The sequence below is a fragment of the Grammomys surdaster genome, unplaced genomic scaffold (assembly GCF_004785775.1).
Source record: "Grammomys surdaster isolate TR1022 unplaced genomic scaffold, NIH_TR_1.0 100, whole genome shotgun sequence".
NCBI lineage: Eukaryota > Metazoa > Chordata > Mammalia > Rodentia > Muridae > Grammomys > Grammomys surdaster.
Window position 1 is genome coordinate 7446400 of NW_021604579.1, and position 25174 is coordinate 7471573.

The 25174-nt window shown below is 38.0% G+C and overlaps 1 protein-coding gene across 3 annotated transcripts in view; it reads right to left on the bottom strand.

Moving 5' to 3' along the window:
• Window positions 1-25174, bottom strand: part of Spata6 (spermatogenesis associated 6) — an 84968-nt gene that overhangs the window by 58804 nt on the left and 990 nt on the right. For all 3 annotated transcript variants that reach the window (XM_028786738.1, XM_028786729.1, XM_028786746.1), the window contains exons 2-3: window positions 7105-7242; window positions 5844-5892 (exon numbers count right to left, since the gene is read on the bottom strand). In XM_028786738.1, coding sequence (XP_028642571.1) covers window positions 5844-5892; window positions 7105-7242 — 187 coding nt within the window. The remainder of the gene's footprint in view (window positions 1-5843; window positions 5893-7104; window positions 7243-25174) is intronic.

Consider the following 25174-nt stretch of genomic DNA (forward strand, 5'->3'; position numbering starts at 1 on the left):
TACAGGATAGTTCCAGAAGTTATAAAGTAGTGAAAAAGAGAAATTCTGTATTTATATTATATTTAATACTTTAGGTATCAAATATCTAGAATGTTTTGAATATAGTTATATTCACTAGAGTCACAGAGTGAATAAAAGAGAAAAAATTACTACTGTTCTATTAAAAGAGAAAAAAAACTATATATTAGTGCTAGAGAGAAACAGTCCATTGGTTTTTGTTTCTACAGTAGTGTCCTTTTTACATTTTTTGTTTTGGCATTAATATCAACAAATTTGCGTTAGCTTCCCATTACTATAACAAAATAACTGAGGCAACTGAGGTAATTAAATAAAAAAATAAAGAGAAAGGCTTTATTTGGGTTCCTAATTCTGGAGTTTCCAGCCCAAGGTCAGCAGTTTCATTAGCTTGGACAACTGGAAAAGAAAGTGCATCATGGTAGAACAAAAACAATGGCCTCAGATGCTGAGAAGCAGAAGAACAAGGAAAGAGACCAAATTCCTACAACTCCTTTCAAGGCCATGCCACTAATGACTTAAGGACTTCCTGTAGGACTCTCCTGTATGCCTGTTGATGGTGCTACACTGGAAATCAAGCCTTTAACACAGACCTAGAGAGGCACTTGGTGTATGGCATTAAGGGTACAAACTATTTCCATAACCGTTCATTCTTAAAATATTCCAGTGTAGAAGAATTTGCCTCAAAGGTGTCCTAGTTAGGGTTGTGATAAAATACCAGCTAGGGGAGGGAAGTGTTTATGTGGCTTACTCTTCAATGGCACTGTTCATCATCAAAGGAAGTCAGCATGAGAACTCAAACACAGCAGGAACCCAGCAGCAGGAGCTGATGCAAGGGGTTCTGGTTACTGGCTTGCCCATCCTGCTCTCTTGCTTGCTCAGTCAGCTTTCTCATAAAACCTAGGAACACCAGCACAAGAATGGCATCTCCCTCAATGGGCTAGGCCCTCCCAGTCACTAATTAAGAAAATGCCCTACAGGCTTGGCTACAGACTCCCACCTCTGAAGTGACCCTAGCTTTTGTTAACATCAACCCAACCAGCACAAAAGGTCACAGAGCAAAGACTTCAGTACTGAAAATGTTGGAAGCCTCTTCTATAGGCTGGGAAAGACATGTCTGATTCTAATGACAAATTCTAGCTGTGATCAAAAGCGAGTGAGGAAACAATTTTCATGCAGTACAATTGTCACAGTCATGTGTCTGTGTCTGTGTCTGTGTCTGTGTCTGTGTCTGTGTCTGTGTAGCTGTGTGCTGTGCCTGTATGCCCATGGGCCTGTGGGGTGTGTGTGTGCGTGTGTGTGTGTGTGTGTGTGTGTGTGTGTATAGAAATGAATGTGTACATTTCAGAAAGAGTATATAGTTATGAAAGAATTTAAAAACAAGTTGATGCCTAGATTAGTTCCACTTTCAGCTTTGTAAAACTGTCAAACTAACACTGATTCACATAGTATGCAAAAAAACACAGAAATAGCCAAAGTAAGTCAAAAGACTAATACAGTCTGGCTTCAAAGTTTCTGTAAGGCTAAAGTAGTGAGGCAGTAATAGTCACTTAAGGAAGCAGCAGGAACCCATCCCAACTTGAGGATAAATATGTAGATGAGTGGAGCAGACCAGAGAGTTCAAAGGAATCTTCATATCCATGATCAACTGGCTTTTCAGTAAGGCTCAAAATCAATTTAATGTAGGAAAGGATAATCTTCTAACCAGTGGGGCAACTGTATATTCAACCATAGAAAGAAAAGGGGAGAGGGTATACTCTGACTTCATCATACCATATCTCAAAACTCCGAATGTATCATAGCTCTAAAAGTCAGAACTTAAATCTATAAAATTTTAAGAGGATAGGGAAAAATTTGTGTGACACTGGTTTGACCAAGATTTCATAATTACAATACCAAAAGCATAAAGAAGAAAAGAAAAAACTGACACAATAGACTTACTACATTCCTCAAAAGACATAATTATGATAGTGAAAAAAATCACAGACTTTCTAGCTTTAAAGACTAGTCACTTGATACAGGGTATATTTGGAATATGGAATATTAAAAATTAAACCCATATAATTTAATTTGAAAACAAACAATTGAAAAACAAGAAAAATATTTTTGAATAAGTATTTTATAAGAAAAATATGAATGGTTAATAAGCATATAAAATGATGTTCAAAATCATTAGTATTTAAGTGCAAATTTGAAATACAATTGGATATGTTTATGCAACTTATGTCCCAAAATGCTAACAATATTGAGGGTTGGGAACAATATGGAAAAGGGAACCTTCATGAGCTTGAGGGCATGTAAACTGGTGTGATAACTTTTAATAATATGTTGACTACATATTCAAATTTTAAACACATACTTAGCCTAAAATTGAACAGATACTCACAGATTTGTTATTTATTTACAATAGCCAAACAGTACAAATGTTCGTTATAACAGAATACTGGTTGGCAATAAAAAGGAATAAATAACTTGTATGTGGAAAAATATGTATGCGCCTCAAAAACATTATTCTAAATTAAGAGGCTAGAAGAGAAAGAAAAAAAAAGAGAACACAAATCTATAGAGAAATAGACAAGTGGTTACTGGGAAGTGGGGGCAGACATGGGAGTTGACTATAAATATACCTCAGGAATTGTTTGAGGTTGACAGAAATATACTAAATCAGATAGTGGTGATGTCTCACATTTGCATAAATACTCTGAAAATTGCTGAACTGCAGATACAAGGGATGAATTTTATGATGTGTGAGTTTTGCTGAAGCTATTTAACAAAAGAGAACAGAAGACACTGCCCTGCCTCTTCTATACGGACTGTATCTCAAAATTGCTGAACCACTGATAAAAAAAGATTACAGGAGTCCCAGAGTATGTGTGCTCCTCCTGCTTTTTCTTTTTGTTTTTATTTTGGTAGTTGTTGTTGTTGTTGCTGCTGGTGGTGATAATTGTTGTTTTGTTTTGTTTTGTTTTGTTTTTGGAGGGGAGGTGCCTACTTAAATGCTTAGAGTTGGATGGGTGAGAAAGTGGGGAAGAGCGGGAAGGAGTTGGAGGGGAAACTATGATCAGAATATATTGTATAGAAAAATGTTTTCAATTAAAAAAGAAAAAGAAAAAATTACAGACTCTGAAGAGATGGTTCACGAGGCAAAGTACTTCTCACAGGAGCTAAAGACCAGTTAACCCAGAACCCAGAAAAATGCCTGTGAGAATGGTGGTGTCCACCTATAATCCCAGCATGCAAGCAGCATAGGCATGAAATCCCTAGAGCAAGCTGTCTAGCAGATTGGCCTAACGGGCAAGTTCCAGGTTCAATATAGTGAGGGACCCTGTTCAAAATATAAGGTGGAAGGTGGTCTAAGAGATCACCAGATACGTACTTTTAACCTATATTCATTCTCATTTCCCCCCCCCCATCTCTCTTCTCTCTCTCTCTTCTCTCTCACTCTCTCTCAAAAAGAATGACTTATTATAACAATAACTATTTGCTACCCCCTAGTGGAAAAGCTGGTTCTCAGTGGATGCTACACTAGTAGATCCAAAGCTGATCAGAGAGTTATAACGGAGGTTTCAGGATGATGTTGTCTAGACCAAAATGACCGATCTCTACATTGCTAAGGACAAGATAGTCATGTCACCTGGCATGATACAATAAGCACAAATACTATCAAAAACTATAAAAACTCTCAAGGATTCTTGCCAAATAACAAAACCAAGTAAAAATAAGCCTGAATCTAAACTCTTCCAGTCCTAATTAGCAGCTTATATAAAATGAGCAATACATAAGCCAAACTGAACTTTGGTAAGGACATAAGTAGACAATATAAGAGACAGAACATTCTGAAGGATCTAGTTTTCTTATTCTCAACATTAAAAAGAAACAGAAAAATGTGGAACACCATTACAGATAAAAAGAAACTAAAGAAATAAATGGCCACATAATGTCATCACTAAAGCCTGAGAAGATCCTTATTTTAAGAAACTAATTTTAAAAAGACATTTGGAGGACAGATGAAGAAATAGGAAACAGGACTAAACAAATAAATGACTTTATTGAAGAGCACAGTGGCTCTAAAGCCTGCGTCTGTTATGCACCTGTAGCACAATGACACAGTGTATAAAACTTACATTTATGTATTTAGACTGCCCAAGTATACTGCAAGTGGCCAGCAAGAACATGGGATATGATTAATGAAACCTCAAAACTTACTGGCTCCAGGCGATAGGCACTGGGCAGGCATCTCTCCATTAAGAATTTTCTCCACTCAGTGGATTTTTTCATTTTCTATATGAAATCATTAGGGAACAAAGAAGACTGTACAACAAGAAGGAAGACCAAAAGAAAAGAGAAGAGTTTGTGGACGAAGACTGCTGTGAAAGTCATCCAGGAAACAGCACACAAAGCCAAACTCTATGCCTTAAGAACAGAGGAAGATGAAGTGCAGAGATATGAACAACAGAATACCATAGCTTGACAGTATGAGAGAGGGTAACTCAGAAAGGGGTTAGAAAGCAGAATGCCATTTTATGAGTAGAGGATCAAAAAAAAAACTGAATCAGGGAAATCAAGACACTTTTCAAATAACAATCATCAGTAACTAGTAATCTGACACCCTAAAATTTCTAACCAAGTAGTGGGGGAAAACATTAATTTTCTCTCAATGGAAAAAGTTGTAAATGAGAGAAATGGTCATCTTCAGTGTTTCTAATATATGGTTTCCCAGATAATGAACAAGATGTTCAGGAAATATTAAATGCATAGGCCTATAGGCAATAATCATCATTGAGCTTGTCTACCACACTGGAAAATATAATGTCAGGCCCTAGAACAGAAATGAAATAACAAGATACTGGCCCCTGGTGTAAAGCATTCTCTGAATAAGTCACTCAACCACAATTCCCATAAAATGAGGCAGGGAAGCTTGTTCCCACCCTCTTATACCCTAAGATTTAAGCCTGGTGCCATTTTCCATGTTTCTAAGCTGCTAGAGAGCCCATGGGGTGGGGCATGAGGGGGAAACAGGAGCACTGCCCAACACCAGCACTGCTGACCTTTTGAAATGCGAACATCAGTCTGTAATTTCAGACTTTTCTACTTTTTTTCCACTTTTTAATTTTTTATTTTATTTTTAACTTACTTTACATCCCACTCACTGGCCCCCCCCCCGCATGGTCCTCCCCTTCCCCAATCCTTCTCCATACCCCCTCCCCTTCTCCTCTGAGGAAGTGTCCCCCTCCCAGGTATTCCCCCATCCTTTCGACTTTTAAGTATAAATATCAGCCTTCCTTTCACAACCAGGGCCTAAATGGGCTTCGCCCAAGTCTACATCTACCACTGCTATAGCTTTTTCCATCCGAGCTCTGTACAGAATATACTGTCAATCTGAGCCTTGAAGAATAATTGACACCTACTAAGGTAAAGGCACTGATTTTTCCAGCCAGGCTACCTGGAGCTTCTGTGAATCTCTTGACATTCCTGACTCTTATACTGAACAGTTTTGTTTGCAGGGCAAAGTTCCACCTATCATGACCCTCCATCAGAACACTCTAAGCCACCTTGACCAAAGAACATCTAAGTAATTCTTTATTTTCCATAGACCAAAACAGAAAAAAGAAAAGGTTTCAGTTCATCCACAGCAAAAAGATAGATGCTTTACCGTCTCAGGAGGACTTTGAAATTCTAAAAATTATGAAAATGTCTCAGTTCAACATATTTTAAATCCTACTAGATCTTTTAAACTTTTATTTAACCCCAAATCATCTTAGTGCTATTCTTAGTGCAGGTTGATATTTCTAAAATGTTTTCAGTAGTAATTAAAATGAACAACTCACACTCAAGCTGTGCAACCACATCTCCAGGGTCTACTGCTTCCGGGAACACCTGCGGTGAGAGGGTGAGAGGGCAGGTGAGGGCACAGCAGGGGCAGTGTGGGAAGAGGAAGCCAGAGCAGAGAGAAGTAAGACTGTTTTCTCAATCAGTTCCCAAAATGTCTTTCCTTGCCCAACCAAAAAAAAATCTTGGTTTGTTTGAGGGGTTTGGTTTGGTTTTGGAGAGAAAGATTCATTATGTAGCACAAGGCTGGTCTTGAACTCTCAATCTTTCTGTCAAACCCCCTCAAATTCTGGGGTTGCAGGAATAATCACCATGCCAATCCTCCAAACAAACTGTCCCAATACTGAGAAGTGCCAGTTTCTCTCAGTTTCCCATGATTTCACAATTACATCTCTAACTGGATCTGCCTCCCTCACCAACATCACCCACGAGGGCTCTTACCTGTGGTCCTCAGGATGATCCTGTGAACCTTAGTATTCCAACACAGCAAGCTAACTCTTTACAGGAAGCCTTTGTCTTTGTTAACTCTCTACTTAGAATTCTCTCCCCCTAGACCCCCAAACAACTATTAGTCTCATTCAAGCTTGGTTTAAATATTATTGCCTTCTTAGGCAATTAACAAAAAATGTCTCCCCTCCCCTATTTTCTGACCCTTTATTGTATTTATGCATTTATTAAGCTACAAGAAGAAATAGTTTTGCCTTATCATATATCAGTACCTATATCAGTCCATAGACTAGAGAAGAAAGTAGGCCATTTTATTTGTGAAGAAAAGAAAAAAGACAAGGGAAGGAGAGGGAGAAAAGGGGAAATGAGGTAGGGAGGAAGGGAAGAAGGAGGGAGGGATAAAGGGAGGGAAGACTACCCTATAAGGACAAGGTAAGTCTGGCAGGAAGGGGAATATGATTGGTAATAACTACCAATACCAGTCCTTTTAAGGATAATAAAGAGAGAGGCTTGGTGAAACAGAAAAGCACAATATATTCCTAAGTAAAACAGCATACACTTACCTATTTGTGCCTTATTTTGTACAGAAGCTGTTATTCACCATGAATAGCACTAAGATGTTTTGGAAACAGGCAACTGACTCAACGCATAATGTAAGGAATATTTTCAAAAGTCGAAGTTTGTTACAATTTTCCCTTTGAATTAAACCGAAGCACATAGTCAGCAATAATAGTTTATGCTGCAGAATTTTATTCAAAAGCAGAATCCCTCTGATTTTTGTTGGTAAATACTTGATCTGATTTTTGAACTCACCTTTTCAAACACCATTCTGGCATTGAAGACCAGGGGAAAAGTGGCTGGGACACATTGTGTCTTTTTGTATTGGCCAAACACACAGATACTAAGATAGATGTCCTCCTTATCTTTCAGCACCACTCCTGGACAAGTTACCTGAAAACAATTAGATAAGTGTCCATAATGCATTGTAATTCACTGAGCTATCCCACCAATGTGCTGACAGACAGCCACTGCTCACCAGAATGTCCCACAGAGTTCAGTGAGATACCATTATATTCCCTTCCCCCTTAGAAACCTATCATTCTCTATTTGGTTATCTGTGCAACATTGAAGACTCTATATACTGGTTTAGGGGACATGCCCGAATAATTTAATAATTTTAAACAGTCTTTAGCTCTCATTTTCTGCTGAATGCTGACATAAACTTATTCGACACCATTTAATCACAAAGGACTAGCACTCAGCAGAAATAAAGCATTATACTCAAGGACAGAAAACAAAAACCCTGCGAAAAGCATGGATCTATTATTCCTCATCACCCTGAAGAATAAAATAGTTCAAAAGTGATAGGATAAAGTTTCAAAGCCAGAAAAATAATTTTTATAGCCTACTCAAGTGTATTTTAAATATTAAATAACATTCACTTATCCTCATTGTTTTGGTTATTTTATTGTGGTGACACCATGAATAAAGCAACTTATAGAAGAAAGTGTTTATTAGGGGCTTAGAGTTTCAGAGGGTTGGAGTCCATGGTATAGTATGGCAGCAGGCAGGCAGGAATGGCACTGGAGCAGTCGCTGAGCTTACATCTTGATCCACAAACACAAGGCAGAAAAAGCTAACTGAGAATGGTTTGTGTTGGGGAACCTTGCTGTTAAGGTAGCAGTCCCCTATGACCTGATAGTTGTCTGAGCTCAATGCAAAATGGGAAATTCTCTTTCTTAGCAGGGCTTCCCTGCCTCTGCCTCTGCCTCTGCCTCTGTCTGGACAGTGTCTTTGTCAGGAGTGTCCCTGAACACAGGTGGCTAGCCTTGTCTAAAAAGTGACCTTGTACAGGGCTCTCTGCAAGGCTGCATAACTCAGTATGTATGTCCCAACCTAGCTTCCCGCCTGCAGGATAATTAGGTACTGTACTAAAACCAATCAGCCCTTCCTACCCGCTTGATGCCATGATCAATTAGCCCTTTCCAACTGTACTCCTAAAAATGCCCATATATACTCTATCTCTAAAACAATAAAGTACACTTGTCTTGCTGCACCAGTCTCAAAAGATTGTTCCGCCCATGTCCATACTTACAGCCTCTGCTCCCCTTCTCCCCTTAAGCTTGTAGCCAACGGCCTCCAGGAAGACAGGGAAGCCCATAGTATAGACTTTTGAAATCTGAAAGCCCAGCCCTCTGCTCCAACAAGGTTGCACAGCTCCTAATCCTTCCTAAATATTTCTACTAACTTGAGCCCAAGTACTCAAATGTATGTATGAGCATGTGGGGACCATTCTCACTCGAATCACTACACTCATTATGATGGACACAGTATATAGGAAAAATATTGAGTTTCTAAACAGCACACACCAGTCTCTTCAACCCCTTACACATTCCAGTATCATTTTCTGCCATATTATTAAGAGGGTATTAAAGATCTTTAAGACTTCAATCCAACATTCTAATATTATATAATACCTCCACCCACTAACAGTATACTCAGAATATAAGGAGCCAGGTTTAGTAATCCTAATACTCAAAGCACTGAGGCAAGAAGATTACAAATTCAAGGATATCCTGGGCTACATAATAAGACCCTCTCTCAAGAAAGAATATTTTTACTTTTTTCCAAACATACACATCAATTTCGTATCCCACATTCTTCTATTGCCTACGTAATAAAAATCTGATTAAAAAGTAAGAAACAGAAATTCTGCTCCTTACTCTCCTGTTCCATCTCATGAGCATTTACTTCTGACACCCATCAAGTCATATGTAACTGTCTTCTCCTACCCAACGCATCTTAACTCACTAGTTATGATAATTCAGTTTCATTTAAACATTTGGTGCTATCTTAATAGTAAACACATGTGATTTAAATTCTAACAACCCTGTATAACTTTCTTACAGTAAGATTATTGTCTGTGTTTATCTAAGAAAGTGGAATGGATATCTCATTTCTTTAATCTAGTTATAAATTAACTGAGGACAGAGATTTTTGTTTTCCTCATGATTTATACCAAAAACATGAACTTACAGAATTAAAAACTTTATAAATTATTTAGTATAGCAACAGATATTTATATATGAAAACATCAGAATCCCAAGAAAGTTTAGGTAATTACAAATAATATCACAAGTAAACTATCGATAAAATTCAGTCAGTATATTCATAGCCCTTGGGACAGTGGCTGACAGTTCATCAGTGTAGTCATCAATATCATTCTTTTTTTTACTTATTCACTTTATATCTCACTCACTGTCCCCCTCCCAGTCACCCCTTCCCACATTCCTTCCCCCATCCTCCTCACTTTCTCCTCTGAGCAAGTGAGGGCCCTCATGATATCTGGCACATCAAGTCTAGGCAAGGCTAGGCATATTCTCTCCCACTGAGGCCAGACAAGGCAGCCCAGCTAGTAGAACATATCCACATACTGGTAAAAGCTTTTGGGATAGCCCCTGCCCCAGTTGTTCAGGACCCACACGAAGATATCTGCACATCTGCTACATGTATGTGAGGGAGGCCTAGATCCAGGCCGTGTATGTTCTTCAGTTGGTAGTTCTAGGCTTTGGGGACAGGTTTGCAAAGGACTGTAGAAGAATTTAGAGATACAAGCTGGAGCATCTCTGGAACACTGTGAGCAAAGCTTATCAGGCCATTCTAGGAAGAGTTCAGAAGATCAGAATGCTGATTGAAAATCCTAGTATTATGGTATGGACTATATAGGTGTGTATTTGTAAGTGTTAAAGATTAAATAGAAGCCTGAGGCTACTCACACTAATAGGAAAGGTGCCTGAGGGTAAGACGCTTCACCTTGAAGTTCCAGGGTATAAAACTGAAACTCACTTAAAAGACTTTTTATTTGGAAGGATAATATCTCTGCATATGACTCTTGCTCAAAACAGTGCTGTTAGGACAGATGTTAGTAGTAAGACAGACTGAGCTGCAGCCTCCCTGCCTTAGGGAGGACATAAAGAACATGTAGCAGTAGTAGTACACAACATTACCCTGTGAGCATAGCAGACATCATGCTCATCAGAATAGCTATGAATACTTCAAGAGAACCTCAATATCAGGCTTGCTAACTGTTAAGTTCCTTCATAGAAGGAAGGGCTGAGCTAGGTCACTGGATCTCAGCTAGACTTCTATATGTTCAAGCCTAACCTCTTAGCCAATTGCAAGTAATTCTGTTCTAATTGTGTGTGGCTTTGTGGTCTTGGGAGGTGCCAGAGTATATAAACTGTGGGAAGTTTGCTGAAGGGGGACCAGGTATTGTAAGGGTGAAAATTAAAACAGCTCAGCAGAGACCACAAACAACTTGGCAAAGACCGCAGGACAGCTTGCTGAGCTTGCTGAGAATAGCCATAATAAAAATATCAAGCCCTTCTAGGGACAAGGTGACCAGATATCTTGACCAGTCTAAACATGCACAAGTGAGTAATGGGCCACCTGGTGTTTATCCTAGAAGGTCTGAGGCTTCATGGTCAAAAATAGTGGGCTATCCAGCCTGTCAAAATGATTGCTTACGAGAAGTGCTGATGTTTGAAATATCCAATCATATATAACCGCGCCAGAATTTCCCGCTTTTCCCTTCCCCCTTGTGCCTCCCCCTATAAAAGTTCTAAACTTCCTGGGGTCTTCATCGAAATTCTCTCCCCTGCGTGGGATGAGTTTCGATCCAAGGGCCCTTATTAGTAAACTGCCTTTTGCTATTTTGCATCAAGTCAGTCTCTCGTGTCTCCTTGGGTGCGCGCTGATCGGGACTTGAGTTGGGGTCCTCTTTCTGGGTCCTTACAGTATATAACTATGGAAACATGTGATCCACAATGGGGTGAAACTTTCTGGTGGTAAGGTTGCTTTGGGGTCACCTACCCAGTAAACTCAATGGTTTCCCAAGTTGGACTACAGTGGAGTCTTATTTTGGTTTTGTCATTGGTGCCTTATAAGGGAGAGGTGTTTGAGTCTCCCAAGAGGAAGATTGCCAGCAACAGGTAATTACTCCAGTTTGGCTGTAAAGATAGTGAGGAAAGGTCACTTGAATCAAGATGTGAAAATAATGTGTGATGGTCCCTCCAGATGGACAAACTCAGGGCTCCCAAAGCAAGATACAAAGTCCAATAGGCAGTAGTGGTGTCTAGATGGGTCAGCTAAAATCAACTTCATAGTCATCCTCACAGGAAGCATGCACAGAGTGCTATTACCTTCTCTCTTAGAGAACTTTTTACTTTAGGAGTAACTTAAATTCATACTTCCTTTATTCAAAATAGAATGAATTCTGAGTAAAATGTGCTTGGGGTGGGGGGAGGTACACCCATTTCCTGGAAATCCCACTTTGGGGGAAGGTACATTGGAGAAAATAACAAACGAGAAATGTAAGCCCCATGTCTGTTGGGTCAGGACCATTGCTGCTTGTCTAGCCCTTGCTCCTTTTCTAAAAAGCATATTCTTGTATCTTTGCTTGCTCTAACTAAACTCCTTCTTGATTGTTTGTTTGGTCTACTACCATGTCACATTAAAAATCACACTTTTTCAGGGGTACAATAATGGATAATGCCTCTCAGGTCAAAAATCAGAAGAAACTGGAGATCTCCCCCCACACACACACAACAATGTCACATAAATAAGGATTTCCTGTGCTGAACACACAGAAGTCAGTCACTGCAACCATGTTCCCAAAGGGTCCAGCTATATCTAGAGCTGGCAGCAATATCTGTTTGCAGCTAGACATTTAGATTGCAAGAATAAGGATTTCATTGGAGGTTTGTGCCAGGTTTAAAAGAAAAGCCTATGAGGTAAAACAACACATAGCAGGGTTTGATTCCCTGAGCTTTGAGCTAGCATGATCACTGGAGGTAAAGTCTAAGAGACTAAAGATGCCAAAAACATGGAATAACTGCTGAAGGAAGATACAGGCATTGAAAAGAGATAGCCTAAGAAAGAAGCAGCGTGTGTTGTCAATGGTAAGATCACAGAATAGAAGTAACCCAGCCCACAGGAGCATAAATGGTGCTAGCAATGCCCCAGAGCTGAATATGGAGCCTGAGTTTTAATGTCAGCCCTGCTTGGTTCTGGTATTTCTTTGATGCCACTGTCTTCTACTAGTCTATATTTCCTACTTTGGAAAATGGGAAGGTTTGCTCGGTAACTTTATGTATGAGCAATGTGTAATTTGCTTTTGATTTTAAATGGGCTTCTACTTTAAAAAATATATATATAATGCATCCTAGTGAGCTTCAGCAGTCAACTTAATGCAGCTCCAAGTGTCTGAGGAAGTCCCAATTGTGGGACTGCCTCCACTTGCCTGGCCTATAAGACTATATTTGTGGGGATTTTCTTGATTGCTAATTGATGGAGAGCTTATCCCACTGTGGGTGGTACCTAGACAAGTAGAACAGAGTTATAAAAGAAAGCTAACTGAGCAAGTCAGAGATAGTTTAGGCAGTAAGTAAACAGCATTCCTCCATGATTCCTACCTGCAAGTCCCTGCCTGATTTCCCTCAAAGATGGACTTTGACCTGGAAGTTTAATATTAAATAAACCCTTTGCCTCTCCAGATTCCTTTTGGCCATGTAGTCTATGATAGCCACAAAAAGGCAAACTACAATAGAAATGTGTACCAGCAGTGAAGTTTCAGAAGGAAGTTTGAGAGCTCTTCAAAGATTCTATCAACGTGATTCAAATTATATATTTTAATTAAGAATCTAGAAGTAAAACTCTCTATGCTTGAGTGAAACAATAAATACTAGTCACCTGAGGATGAAAAATTAGCATGATTAATAAAATGTCAACATCATTGAAATTGAAATCTATGAAGTCAGAGACAGATGTGGAGAGGACTCGAGCCTATGAGACAAGCTGAATGCACAATAAATGGCAGACAGTGATCCAAGAGTGATCTAATTCCCTTTAGTACCCAGCAGATCATGATTTGAGTTCCAGACCTCAAAACCTAAACATTGAGCCATTTACACTATGGTTTTTGCTCTGTTTTTACTGCAACTGACATGGTTCTTCTCTCTCAGGCTTCTTTTTGTTGTTTTCTTGCTTCCTTGTTTTTTCTTTTTCTCCTTTCTCTTTCCCTCCCTCCCTTCCTTCCTTCCTTCCTTCCTTCCTTCCTTCCTTCCTTCCTTCCTTCCTCTTTCTTTCTTCCTTCCTTCCTTCCTTCCTTCCTCTCTTTCTTTCTTTCTTTCTTTCTTTCTTTCTTCTTTACAAAATTGCACAATTAGGATAGCATGGACTCTTAAATCATTAGAAATTTTTAAGACAACGGGACTTTAAAAATGTACTGTATTCCACATTATATAGTAATGTGAGATTTTAGGGAAGACCAAAAAAGGAAGTTATGGTTTGAGGAGACATACTGGTGTGGCAAGTTGACAAGGAATGGAATCTCTTAGTTTCAACTGTTAACTTGAGACAGCCCTAAGTTATCTGAGGTGGTCCCAGTTAGAGGACTGCCTCAATCAGATTGGCCTGTGGGGAATTGCTAATTGATTTGGAAGGACTCAGCCCACTGCAGGTGGTGTTGTCTGAGGCAGGTGGGCCTGGACTGTATAAGAAAGGTAGTAGAGCAAGCCAGGAGTGGACCACAAGCAGCATCTCTCAGTGGTTCCTACCTTCTGGTTCCTGACTTGAGTTCTAACCTCACTTCCTTCAAAGACGGACTTTGATCTGGAAGTGTAAGATGAAATAAATTGTTTCCTTCCCTAGTTGCTTTTGATCATTTTTTTAATCACAACAACAGAAAGCCACACTAGAATACCATGAGTGTGAACGATGTTGAGACTATGGTGACACTTAAATGTTGACTGGGCATATTTTTCATTGAGACCATATGACCTTTCAGTGGAATGTCATGCTTTAGATCTAGACTATCCTCTACAGCTTCCTGTTTTCAGCACTTCATTTCCTGTTGAGCACTCGGGATGTTTTGGAAGAGGTTCTAGAGCCTCAGATTTAGGACCGTGAAACAAGCCATTGAAGGGGACTCCAGGCTCAGGCTCCCATCCAGCTGCCAGTTCCTGGTCTGCTACAATGTGAGAAATCTTGTTCCCACTGCCATGAGCACTGTCATGTGTTTCTTGCCTGTCACGAGGAAGTGAAACTATGAGCCAAAATAAATCTTTTCTTGATTAAGTTGTTCCTGTCAGGTCACAGCAACACAAAAGTAACCAGAAAGACTCCTTTACAATCCATCTGTTCTAGGAGCCAAACAGAATTCTCACAAGGACCTTGTATATTATCCAAGCCTACTGAGTTCCCATAAATTTTTTAAGCTGTTTCCCTGAACTTAACTATTCTCCCTTTCCCTATGGTAAAATGGGGCAAGTAAATTTCTGAATTATGTTAATCTATAAGTTCTCACACTCCTTTTATACATTTCTCCTTCATATATTAAGAAAGCTGTATGATGTACAAAGGAATTGTCTGTATTCAGTCCTACTGCATCCCCTAATATTTAACCTATCTTGTTCTCATTTCTTTGTTGTCCAAACACACATGTATAATTGGTCACATATACAAATATAATTAGCTATACTCTGATTAAAGAGAACATGTGGTTTATTTGTGTCTGAGATTGTATAAATCCAACTAATGGAAACAAATTATGAAAGAGGTTATAAAGCTATTTTTCTAGCTCTAATTCTGCCACAGATTTTTTTTTTGTTTTGGTGGTTAATAATAACATAAAAACTAACATATATTTGTTACTAAAACTATGGAATTTAATATAAACCTTCACAGCTTCCATTTTGAAGGCAATTCTTACTGTATATAAGTTCATTATTTGTATAGATTTCAGGAGTAGTGGATTTTGGTGTGTAATATTTTTATTTGCAAGCTTTTTAATGATAGAGTTTATAAAAAGCTACTACCATCTAGTTATATAAATCATATAAATTTATATAACAGACATTTAGAATCAAAGACATAATTGGCCATAAAAAGATAGTAAAGTATATAGTAATCAAGCTATAACCAAAACAGAGCCATACTGACTACACTAATAAACAAATACCCAAGAAACAAAGATTGTTACTAGAGACAAAGAAAGACAGTTAATTAGGAAAAGACATACAAACCACAATGTAATTGTCTGTTCCAATTATTAAAATAGCTAAAATAAAATATGGACAATAACAATAAATTGTAACTTTAATAGGCTACCAATACACATAAAAATCATAAAGCTCCTACAAAATATCAAACATTTGAATGTTCCTCAGAAGAACCAAACAAGCAAATCGTAAAGTTCAGCAATCAGACTCATTGATTCTCATACTCACTGCAAACTTAATCCCACATGAAATTGTTTACATCAGGGCTGGAGAGATGGCTCAGTGGTTAAGACCTCATTGACTGTTCTTCCAGAGGTGCTGAGTTCAATTCCCAGCAACCACATGGTGGCTCACAACCATCTGTGATGGGAACCTATGCCCTCTTCTGGTATGCGTGAAGACAGCTACAGTGTACTCATATAAAAAATAAATAAATCTTAAAACAAAAACAAACAAGCAAACAAAAAAAACAAGCCATTATATTATTTTTAAAAATGTATACATCATTATAGGAGTATTATTTCTAATATACAAACAGTAGATACAATTCAAGTATTCTTCAACTAATAAATGTATAAGCAATGTAGTATCCACACACACATTATTACTTGTACCTAAAAGACATGTTGTAGTGCTAACTATTAGGAATTTTCCTTCAGTTCATTTTCTACATACCAGGAATCCCTGCACAAAATGTAATCCTCACTCCTCTAAAAGTTCTCAGGAAACTAGGAAGTGAAGGAAATTCCTTATTGATAAAAAATATCTAAGAGGAACTCTAAATCTAAGAGCAAACAGCCCGTTATCAGCAAAAAGTTGAGAATATCTATTCTAAATACTACAAAGTTCTTTCTATGTCCCAGCCAGTGCAATAGAACAAAAACAACAACAAAACAAAGAAAAAGGCATTTTAAATGAAAGAAAAAACAAAGTTCAAAGAAATAAAATACTATATTAAGGACAACATTAGTCATGAATTTGCTCAATTACAAATGAACTATGAAATAATAAATAAGTTGAGTGAAGTCAAAGGAAATAAGGCCATTATATTCAAATCAATTGTGTTTCTAAGAACCCACACTTAAGAGGGTTTTTAATACCATTTATAATAGCATCAAAAACCAAACTACCTGTGATAGTCAATCTTCTTTGTCAACTTGACTGGATTTAGAGTCATCTAGAAGGTTGTTGAAGCAATAGAACAGGTAAATTTCTAGAGAAGATTGATTGCTAAAAAGAGAAGACCACACTGACAATGGACAATACCATTCCTCTGTGCTGTAGGCAAAGACATAATAAAAGATTGAAAAGTGACAGGCAGCCTGAGGCTGATGTTCTCCTTGGACTTCATCAAAGCTATGAAGAAGCACCTCCATGTCATACTTCTGCCACTCTGATAATCTACAGGACAAGTCTAGAAGCATGGTGCTGAATAACCATGGACTATATCCTTTGAACCTAGGAGCCCAAATAAAGATTTCTCCTTTTAAGTTGTTTCCAGTTTCTGTCAGATATTTGATCACAGTGATGCAAAGCTAACTAATATAGGCAAGCATATGGATGTAGAGAAGTAGGATCACGTTTATAATTAAGTCTGACTTTATAGACTGAGGTCTGTTCAAGTAACTTGGAAGTTTGGAGACATGGGCTAGATAAAGCTTTACATGCTTAAGCAGAGCTTAACAGGTAATTCTGCTAGGAGTTCAGAAGATGGGAACATCGTTCAGGACAGTAAAGACACACAGAACTCATAAGACTTTCAGAGGGGAACAAAGATTTGACTGAAAATTGAACTGGAAGTCATTTGTGTTATATTCATCCAGAGAAATTGTCATCATTTTGTCCCTGTCTTAAGACTTTTGTTGGGGAGTGGGGGGATCAAGTAAAAAGTTAACAGATTAATTTGGGCAAATAAAATCTCTAGGCACCAAGTACTCAAGCTAAGGCATGGTTTTGCCGGCTGTCCTATGCTAGATTTACTATTAGAACTGGAAGCAAAAATCAAAGCATAAGGGTTTGGGAAGTTTGCAGACTGGCCAGAAAAGGAACGTTTAAAGTTTTGGATATGTGAGAAGTTTGCCAGAGAAGTTCATGTTCTTCTCCTTGATCAGGGTGTGGCATATGGTGTGTTGGTAGGTAAGAATTCACTGGACGGAGCAATTATGGTCCACACACCTGGTGAAGCCTGGTCAACTCCTGAGATGTCCTCCAAACACCTTTCCCATATGTTTAAGCGCATTGCTTCTTTTCAATGCCACTTCCCTTCTTGTCTGAAACTATTTCATTTCTAGGTGTTTTAGAGAATTATATCAAATGTGCAAGGATCTTCCCACTCTAATCACAGCTCATGGAAGACAGAAGCAGTAAAATCTCTGTGAGCTCACAGCCAGCCTGGTCTAGATAGTGAGTTCAGATCCACAAGAGCTAATCTGGGAGTTCATGGCTAGCCTGGTCTACCTAGTGAGTTCAGATTGCAAGAGCTACATGATGAAACCCTGCTTCAAAAATTAAGACCAGCATGTACTGTGTACATGTAAGTATGCATGTGTGGTTGCATGTATGTTAGAAGAAGAGTAGGACAGTGTGAATAAGACACACACAGACATATAAATTATATGCATTTGGAAATTAAACATGTAAATAGAATATAAACTATTAGAAAACAAAACAAAAAATATAAACTATTTGAAGCCAACTAATTTTAAAATGGTACTATCAATATTTTTTAAAAGGTAGGCAGGTCTCACTTGAGAACAAGTCAAGTGCCTTAGGCAGATATTATAATTGAGAAAAATACTGAGAACTGCAGAGGAGTGTGAAAGACTTAGGTGGTTAGCCCAAAGAAGAGAGCAGGTTTTGTCTTCGGGAGATTAATACTGAAAACTGCACTCTTATCTGTAATGTTTATTTCTTAAGCTGGGAGCAGGTGGATGACCTTCATTATCAAAGTTCTGTATGTCTAAACTGTTTCAAAAAATTGTTTTAAGAATAAGAATAACTATGTAACTCAAAGACCTAAAACTCTCAAGGAAAACTACAAATGATACTAAATTTAAAATTGCCCAGTCCAAGCCAGCAAAGAAAAGTGAAAGCAGTATATACTAAACTAAAAACAATCTATCAAAGGAGGAAGAATCCAATGTCAAAAAATACACCCTGAGCTGGAGGGATGGGGGTCAGTGGTTAGAGCACTTACTGCTCTCGCAGAGAAACTACACTTCTGTCATGGGTAAAACTTGAGAATCATACTTTAAACTCATAAAGTCTAGATAAATATTCCTACCACTAAAAATGACATTACAGAGAAGATTCTAGGCAATAACATAAAGACAAGGGAAAAATTAAACATAGGATCAGCCAGGCATAAACAAGACTGTCGTAATTTGCAAATAAAATGATCTTCTATATAAAAACTGGAGTAGCCATTAGAACTAATGAGATATCTATCAGCAATGTTGCTGAATTCAAAATTAAAATCCTGTAAGTTTCACAAAGAGGCAGACAGGATGTCACAACAGTATTGTAATGTGAGAACTCTCATTGGAAACAGTAAAAATGTTCCTCAGCCACAGGAAGGATAAATCAAAAGCAGTAGTTCTCATAAGGGAGCCAAATGCACGACTACCTCACAGGATTACAAAGTGGCCTTTTACCTAAGTTAGACATGAAGAGTTCATAATGTACAGACAGTGCAAAAGCCCCACCTATGCTGTGATACAAGGGGAGGGGAAGTGTGGGAGGGAAGCGTAGTAACCACCACCATCACTGCGGGTGACTACATGCTTGGGTTTGCACACTTTCTGAAGCTATGCTATAGTTTAGTAAACTGATTTTAAAATCAACACTACGTGATAAATATGTGAAACTCTTATCCGTTACCTTAAACTTTTAAGTCTACAACACTCTTTAGCAGCAAGAAAACAATTTACAAAACTAGAAAAACTAGTATTACTGAAGGGAAATGAGAAACAAATAAGTGTTTCCTAAGAGATCATTGAAAAGTACATTCTCTGTCACCAACAGACGTTTTGTATTCAAAATATGTTTAACAAGGAAAAATAGTAAAGCTTTATATTCACTCCTTGGGGCAGGCCAGTCATAGAAAAGTAAGCTGCTAGATCAGAGACTCCGGTTACACAGCTATAGTCCAAAACACATCTGGAGCCACCCGATGGGATCACATCTACTTGAGGAGGAAATAAACTATTTTAACGTATACTTTTTCACAGCAGTCCTTGGAAACTAATATGAATGATATAAGACTTAAAGTTCCGGGCCCAGCAGTGCTGGCACACGCCTTTAATCCCAGCACTTGGGAGGCAGAGGCAGGCGGATTTCTGAGTTCGAGGCCAGCCTGGTCTACAGAGGTAGTTCCAGGACAGCCAGGGCTAGGAGAAACCCTGTTTCGAAAAAAAAAAAAAAAGAAAGAAAAAGAAAGAAAGAAAAGAAAAAGAGAAAGAAAAAAAGACTTAAACTTCCTGTTCTAAATCCACTTGCTAGTGAGGACTTCCAGGCCCGCCCTTCTAAACTATCCAAAGGCACTGACTGAGCATGTCCCTAGGATGCTCATGATCCTCAGTTAAACACAACAATAACAACAACAACAAATAATAATAATAATAATAAATAGCAATTAAATAAACAAAACTAAACGTGTCAAAAATTTCTCCTTAAAGCATGCATTTTACAACTAACCTATACCTGTAACAAATAAACAAAGTATCCTAGCAAAAGAGAAAAAGAAATAAATCACATAACAAAAACATTTCTACATATAAATGCTTGGTCAAAGCTAAGCTGGAAGGTATGTTTGTACCTGTATTCAGAATCTGTGGGTATTTGTTACCTTGACTCACAAGCAGAGGGAGAAAAATAGGACCAAAGGAAGCAAGGAGGCCTGAACTACATATATGACATGTGATTTATTTAAACGAGGCAAACCTAAAATGCATAAATTGTTAAATGGGGGAGGTCATAGTATCAGTCATTTATATTTTTTTCTGTTGTTAAATGAGGGGAATCATATTGTCCTCTACTTACATTTTTTCTGTTAGTCTCAAATATTTTATAATTAAAAGTTTGTAATAGTAACATGACAGCTAACATGATTGGGTAAGGATTACAAGTATGAAGTGTCTAGATGGGTGGGGCCTGGAAAGACCCAGCACTGTTTGCTGTAAGCTGTCATTAGCTTGAGTTAGGGAATGAGGTGATGTAAATATAGAAATTAAAAGTCAGAATACATAAAATTTACCAAAGCTAGCAGTAAAAAAGTTCTCCACTTTCCATAGTCACCTGGATATTTAAGCTCTGCATTATTTTCTTCCTTCTTATTAAGAAAATGTGAGCATTTGAATAAAAAGCACAAAATTGAAACTGCAAAAGAACCCCTTTCCAGTCAAAGATAAGTGTCCAATAATAAAAATGTAAAGACCTTAGAGGATATCAGTCTTTAGGTAGTCTTTTAAAACGTGTGACTTGGCATATCATGGCATTCCTGAAATAAGTTCCTTAGAAAGTCACACTTTTCTCCTAGCAATATATTTTCTCACAAGTCATGTGGCTTTGTTGGACAACACAGAATGCTGTGTGAGATAGTCCTTTCCTGTCTTCTGTGTTTTGCTCCAGTCTTAACCACAGTACTACATGTCACTCCCTTCAGGTCACCCCTAAGTGACAGGCTGAAGCAAACAATAGACATGAGCAGAAGAGAGGGGCAAGGGAGTTTGATAAGAATCTCTCTTCATAGCATTACCCATGACAATCTCAAACCGGATACAATAAATAACCAGTAAGAGGACAGGATCAACTCAGAATGTTCGTTCATATCAAGGGAAGCAATAAAACAAAGTAAGAGACAACTAATGGAATGGAAAAATATGTATAAACCATATATTTAATAAAGAGTTAACAGCAACATATATAAGGAATAAAAGAACTCAGCAGCAAATAAAAAAATCCCTAATTTTAAAATGTGGCAAAGGAAAGTGCAAATAACAGAATACTACTTTACATGAGTCAGAATAGAAAAGATATTTTTTATGGATCAGAATATGGATAAACAGGAGTCCTTCAGTGCTGCTGGTGGGAATGTAAAAACACTGCCATAATAAAAACAGCATGAAGAATCCTCAAATAACTAAACTATAACTACCATACATCCCTACTTCCAGATAAATACCCCAAAGGAATAAAATCTGTATATGGAAGACAAATTTGCACACCCATATTCACTGTAGCATAATTCCCAGTCAACAAGACAGGGAATCTACCTAAGTGTCCATCACTGGATAAACATTGTTTTTAAATTCAACCAATTTGAGACATGATTAAAATGAAGGAAAACCTAGTCTTTGCAAAATACGCATGAATCTGGAGGGAATTATACTAACTGTAATAAACCAGGCATAGAAAGACCAACACTGTGTGATCTTATTTATAAATAAAATCTTTTAAAAAAATCAACTCACAGAAACACAAAGCACAATGCTGGCTGTCAGGGACCTGGGAGTGATGGAGGGGAATATAGCAATATTGGTTAACTGCCAGAAATGTGGGGGTGACGAAAGCGAATACAGAGACATTGGTTAAAAGGAACCAAGTTTCAGACAGGGTAATTACGTTCTGGGGATATAGCACACATCATGATAATTATAATTAATAAATATGTATTGTAAACTTGAAACTTCCTAACAAAAAAAATCTTAAATGTTCTCATTACAAAATTATGTAAGGTGATAGATGTGTTAAACTGCTTGACCTAATCACTTCATAGAGTATACATATATCAAAACATAATTGTTATGGCTTAAATAAGGAATTTCCCTCACTTGCTCATGTGTCTCAACACTTGGCTTCCATTTGGCGATGTTGTTTTTGGAGACAAGTTTTGGTAAGCAGATGTAGGTTATTAGATGTAGGTTATAGTCTGACACTGCTTCTCATCTTCTGTCTGCTTCTTGATCTGCTAAGATGTGAAATGCCCTCAAGGAAAGTTCTTGTATCATGGGCAAACCCACCTCTACTTCCCTGCCTTACTCACCAGGGTGGACTTATATATCCCTGATACTGTGAGCCAAAACAAACCTTTTGGGGTGGTTTGAAAGAATAACATTCCTTATAACCTCATGTGTTTAAATATTTGGCCTCCAATTGTGGCAATGCCTAGGAGTGGATGGGTGGTGGAACCGTGAGATGAAACCTTGCCAGAAGTACATCACTGGAGCAGACATCAAGGGGTTACAGGCTCATCCCATTTCCTCTTCTCTCTCTGCTTCATGTTTGTAAATGAAAATGTGATCGGCCATTTTCCTGCTCCTCCCACCAAGCTATCCTTGACTGTAGCCATGCCTTGGCCACCATGAAAGACTCCATCCCTGTCAAGCCATAACCTAAGATAAACTCTGTGACCCTTACATTGTTTTTGAGCATGGTATTTTATCACATATCACAAAAGCACCTAATAGACTTCTCTTTAAATTGCTTCTGTCAGGTCATAGCAAAAAGATATGGAAATACAACCACTTCATACACTGTGAACATATGAGTTTTTATTTGCCATTTTAAAACAAGAGAATGTTGTCATATATATATATATGAAAATAATACTCCACGATTTAGAGAAACAACCCACTGAAACATGCAACATTAGTGAATCACAAAGTCATGATCAGCAAAAGACACCTGACATAAAATATTACAGTATCTCTCCAATATGAAGTTCCAGTGCTCACAAAATAATCTTGAGTTGAAAAATCAGAACATCAGTTTCTTTCCAATGAGGGACATGGAGAACTTCATAGAGTGATTGATATACATTTCTAAATATTGATCTGGGTAATGATGACATGAATATGTGAACTTACCAAAATCCCCTGGGAGAAAAAAAATAATAGAGATGAAGAATTTTCTATAATAAAATGAACTATTAGACTAACAATCAAGTAGTAAATTTTGGATCTTGGCTTGAAAAGTTAACTATAAAAATTTTGTGATAACTCGGAAAATGTAAATATGTATACAATATTAAGAAACTACTGCCAGGCAGTGGTGGCGCACGCCTTTAATCCCAGCACTTGGGAGGCAGAGGCAGGCGGATTTCTGAGTTTGAGGCCAGCTTGGTCTACAGAGTGAGTTCCAGGACAGCCAGGGCTATACAGAGAAACCCTCTCTTGAAAAACCAAGAAAAAAAAAAAAAAAAAAAGATACTACCATTAATTACTCCAATGTTAATCATGGAATTGTGGTTATGTACAATACTCTCATAGAGTATGCATGTTGAAATATTTAGGAGTATCATGGTGTCAGAAATTTACTTTCAAATTTTTAATACAATGTATTTTGCAAATACACATGTACATATACACAGACAAATCAAATTAATGTACACAGGTCATAAACAAGAGTTATTCATTAAAGTATTCTTCCAATTACTCTGTATGATTGTGATTTCAAATTTAAACAGCCAGGGAGAAAGCAAGACAGTACTCTTCACAGATGCAGAGTGATCTCCAGGATATATTAAATAAAGTGTTGTTTATTTTTTGCAATATACTGCCTAATGTGCAAGAAAACAAATATATATGTTATGTTTAAGAGTGTATCTGTTTATATAATGACAATGGTTACCTAGAGCCGTGAATAAGTGTGTGTGTGTTTGTTTACACCCCAACAGTGGCAATGGTTACCTATAGTTATGAGTAAAGGTGAAAAACTGGTTTAACATAGAGCTTCTCATATCACAGTTTTGACCTTTATACAATGTAAATGTATAAAACATCTAAACTTAAAATTACAACTGAAAAGATATTTAAAATATTTGTGGTCCTATGACTTCTCTCTTCAACTAAAACCAAATTAATCTTGTTTAACCTGTGTGGTTATCAGTGGTCCTTTTTGTTCTTTCTGAACATAAGAAGCATTTAAAAGGCTCTTGCTGGTAGAAAATAGAGCACAAAGAATAGTTAAAGAGATGAAATGGACTGTCTTGGAAGTTTTGAGGAACTATAAAATATTGTAACTCAAATGTTTATAAAAGTAGGAATAGCTCTGCACCAGGATACTTTGGCGATACAGCTACCCATTTTCCGTATACTAAGAAAGCCACATAGTGAAATAAAATGTCTCTGACTCCTCGGGCTACAATCACAACAGAGTACTTCCTCTTAGGGAAGGATTGGCAACAAGGGCAGCCAGCCTGCTAGGCAACTGCAGTCTGTCAAGCTGCTAAACCATTGGTTACAAAGAGAGGAAGCAGCAGCCAATAACAAAGTTACAGACTGGAGTTCGTTGTTTTACTCACTGCTCTGAGTTTAGCATATTTAGAAATCATTATGCATTATTCTGATAAACTAATCTTACTTTGCAAAAAAACATTCCTAGAAAGTCAACTTGTGATGCAAACACAGACGGCTAGGGACAGTATAGTTTCTGAATAAAAATCCCTGCGTCTTGAACTGAAGTTTGAGTCCCTGACCCTTGCTAGCCCTCCACCCCTGCAGCACTCTGCCCCCACCCAAGCTTCTCCTTAAGACTGAACAAAAGACCGGAAAGAATTCTGTGTCTTCTATGAGGGTTTAAGTTCAATGCGGGTGCTGTGTGGCCTCAAGGAGAGGAGCGGAAGGCCAGAGAGAAGTGAGTGCTGCAAGTGTGGGCAAGTGCTGAGAAAGGCTCAGTGTGGAGGCCAACAGGAAAAACAATGACAGAAGGCCCTTGGGGCAGGCCCAGAAAATGACAGGGAACGTGTACTGTTATCCCTACTTATGCTGTGATGTTAACAAGTAGGCTAAGCCTTAATGAGAGCACATCAAGGATAAAGGCGTGGA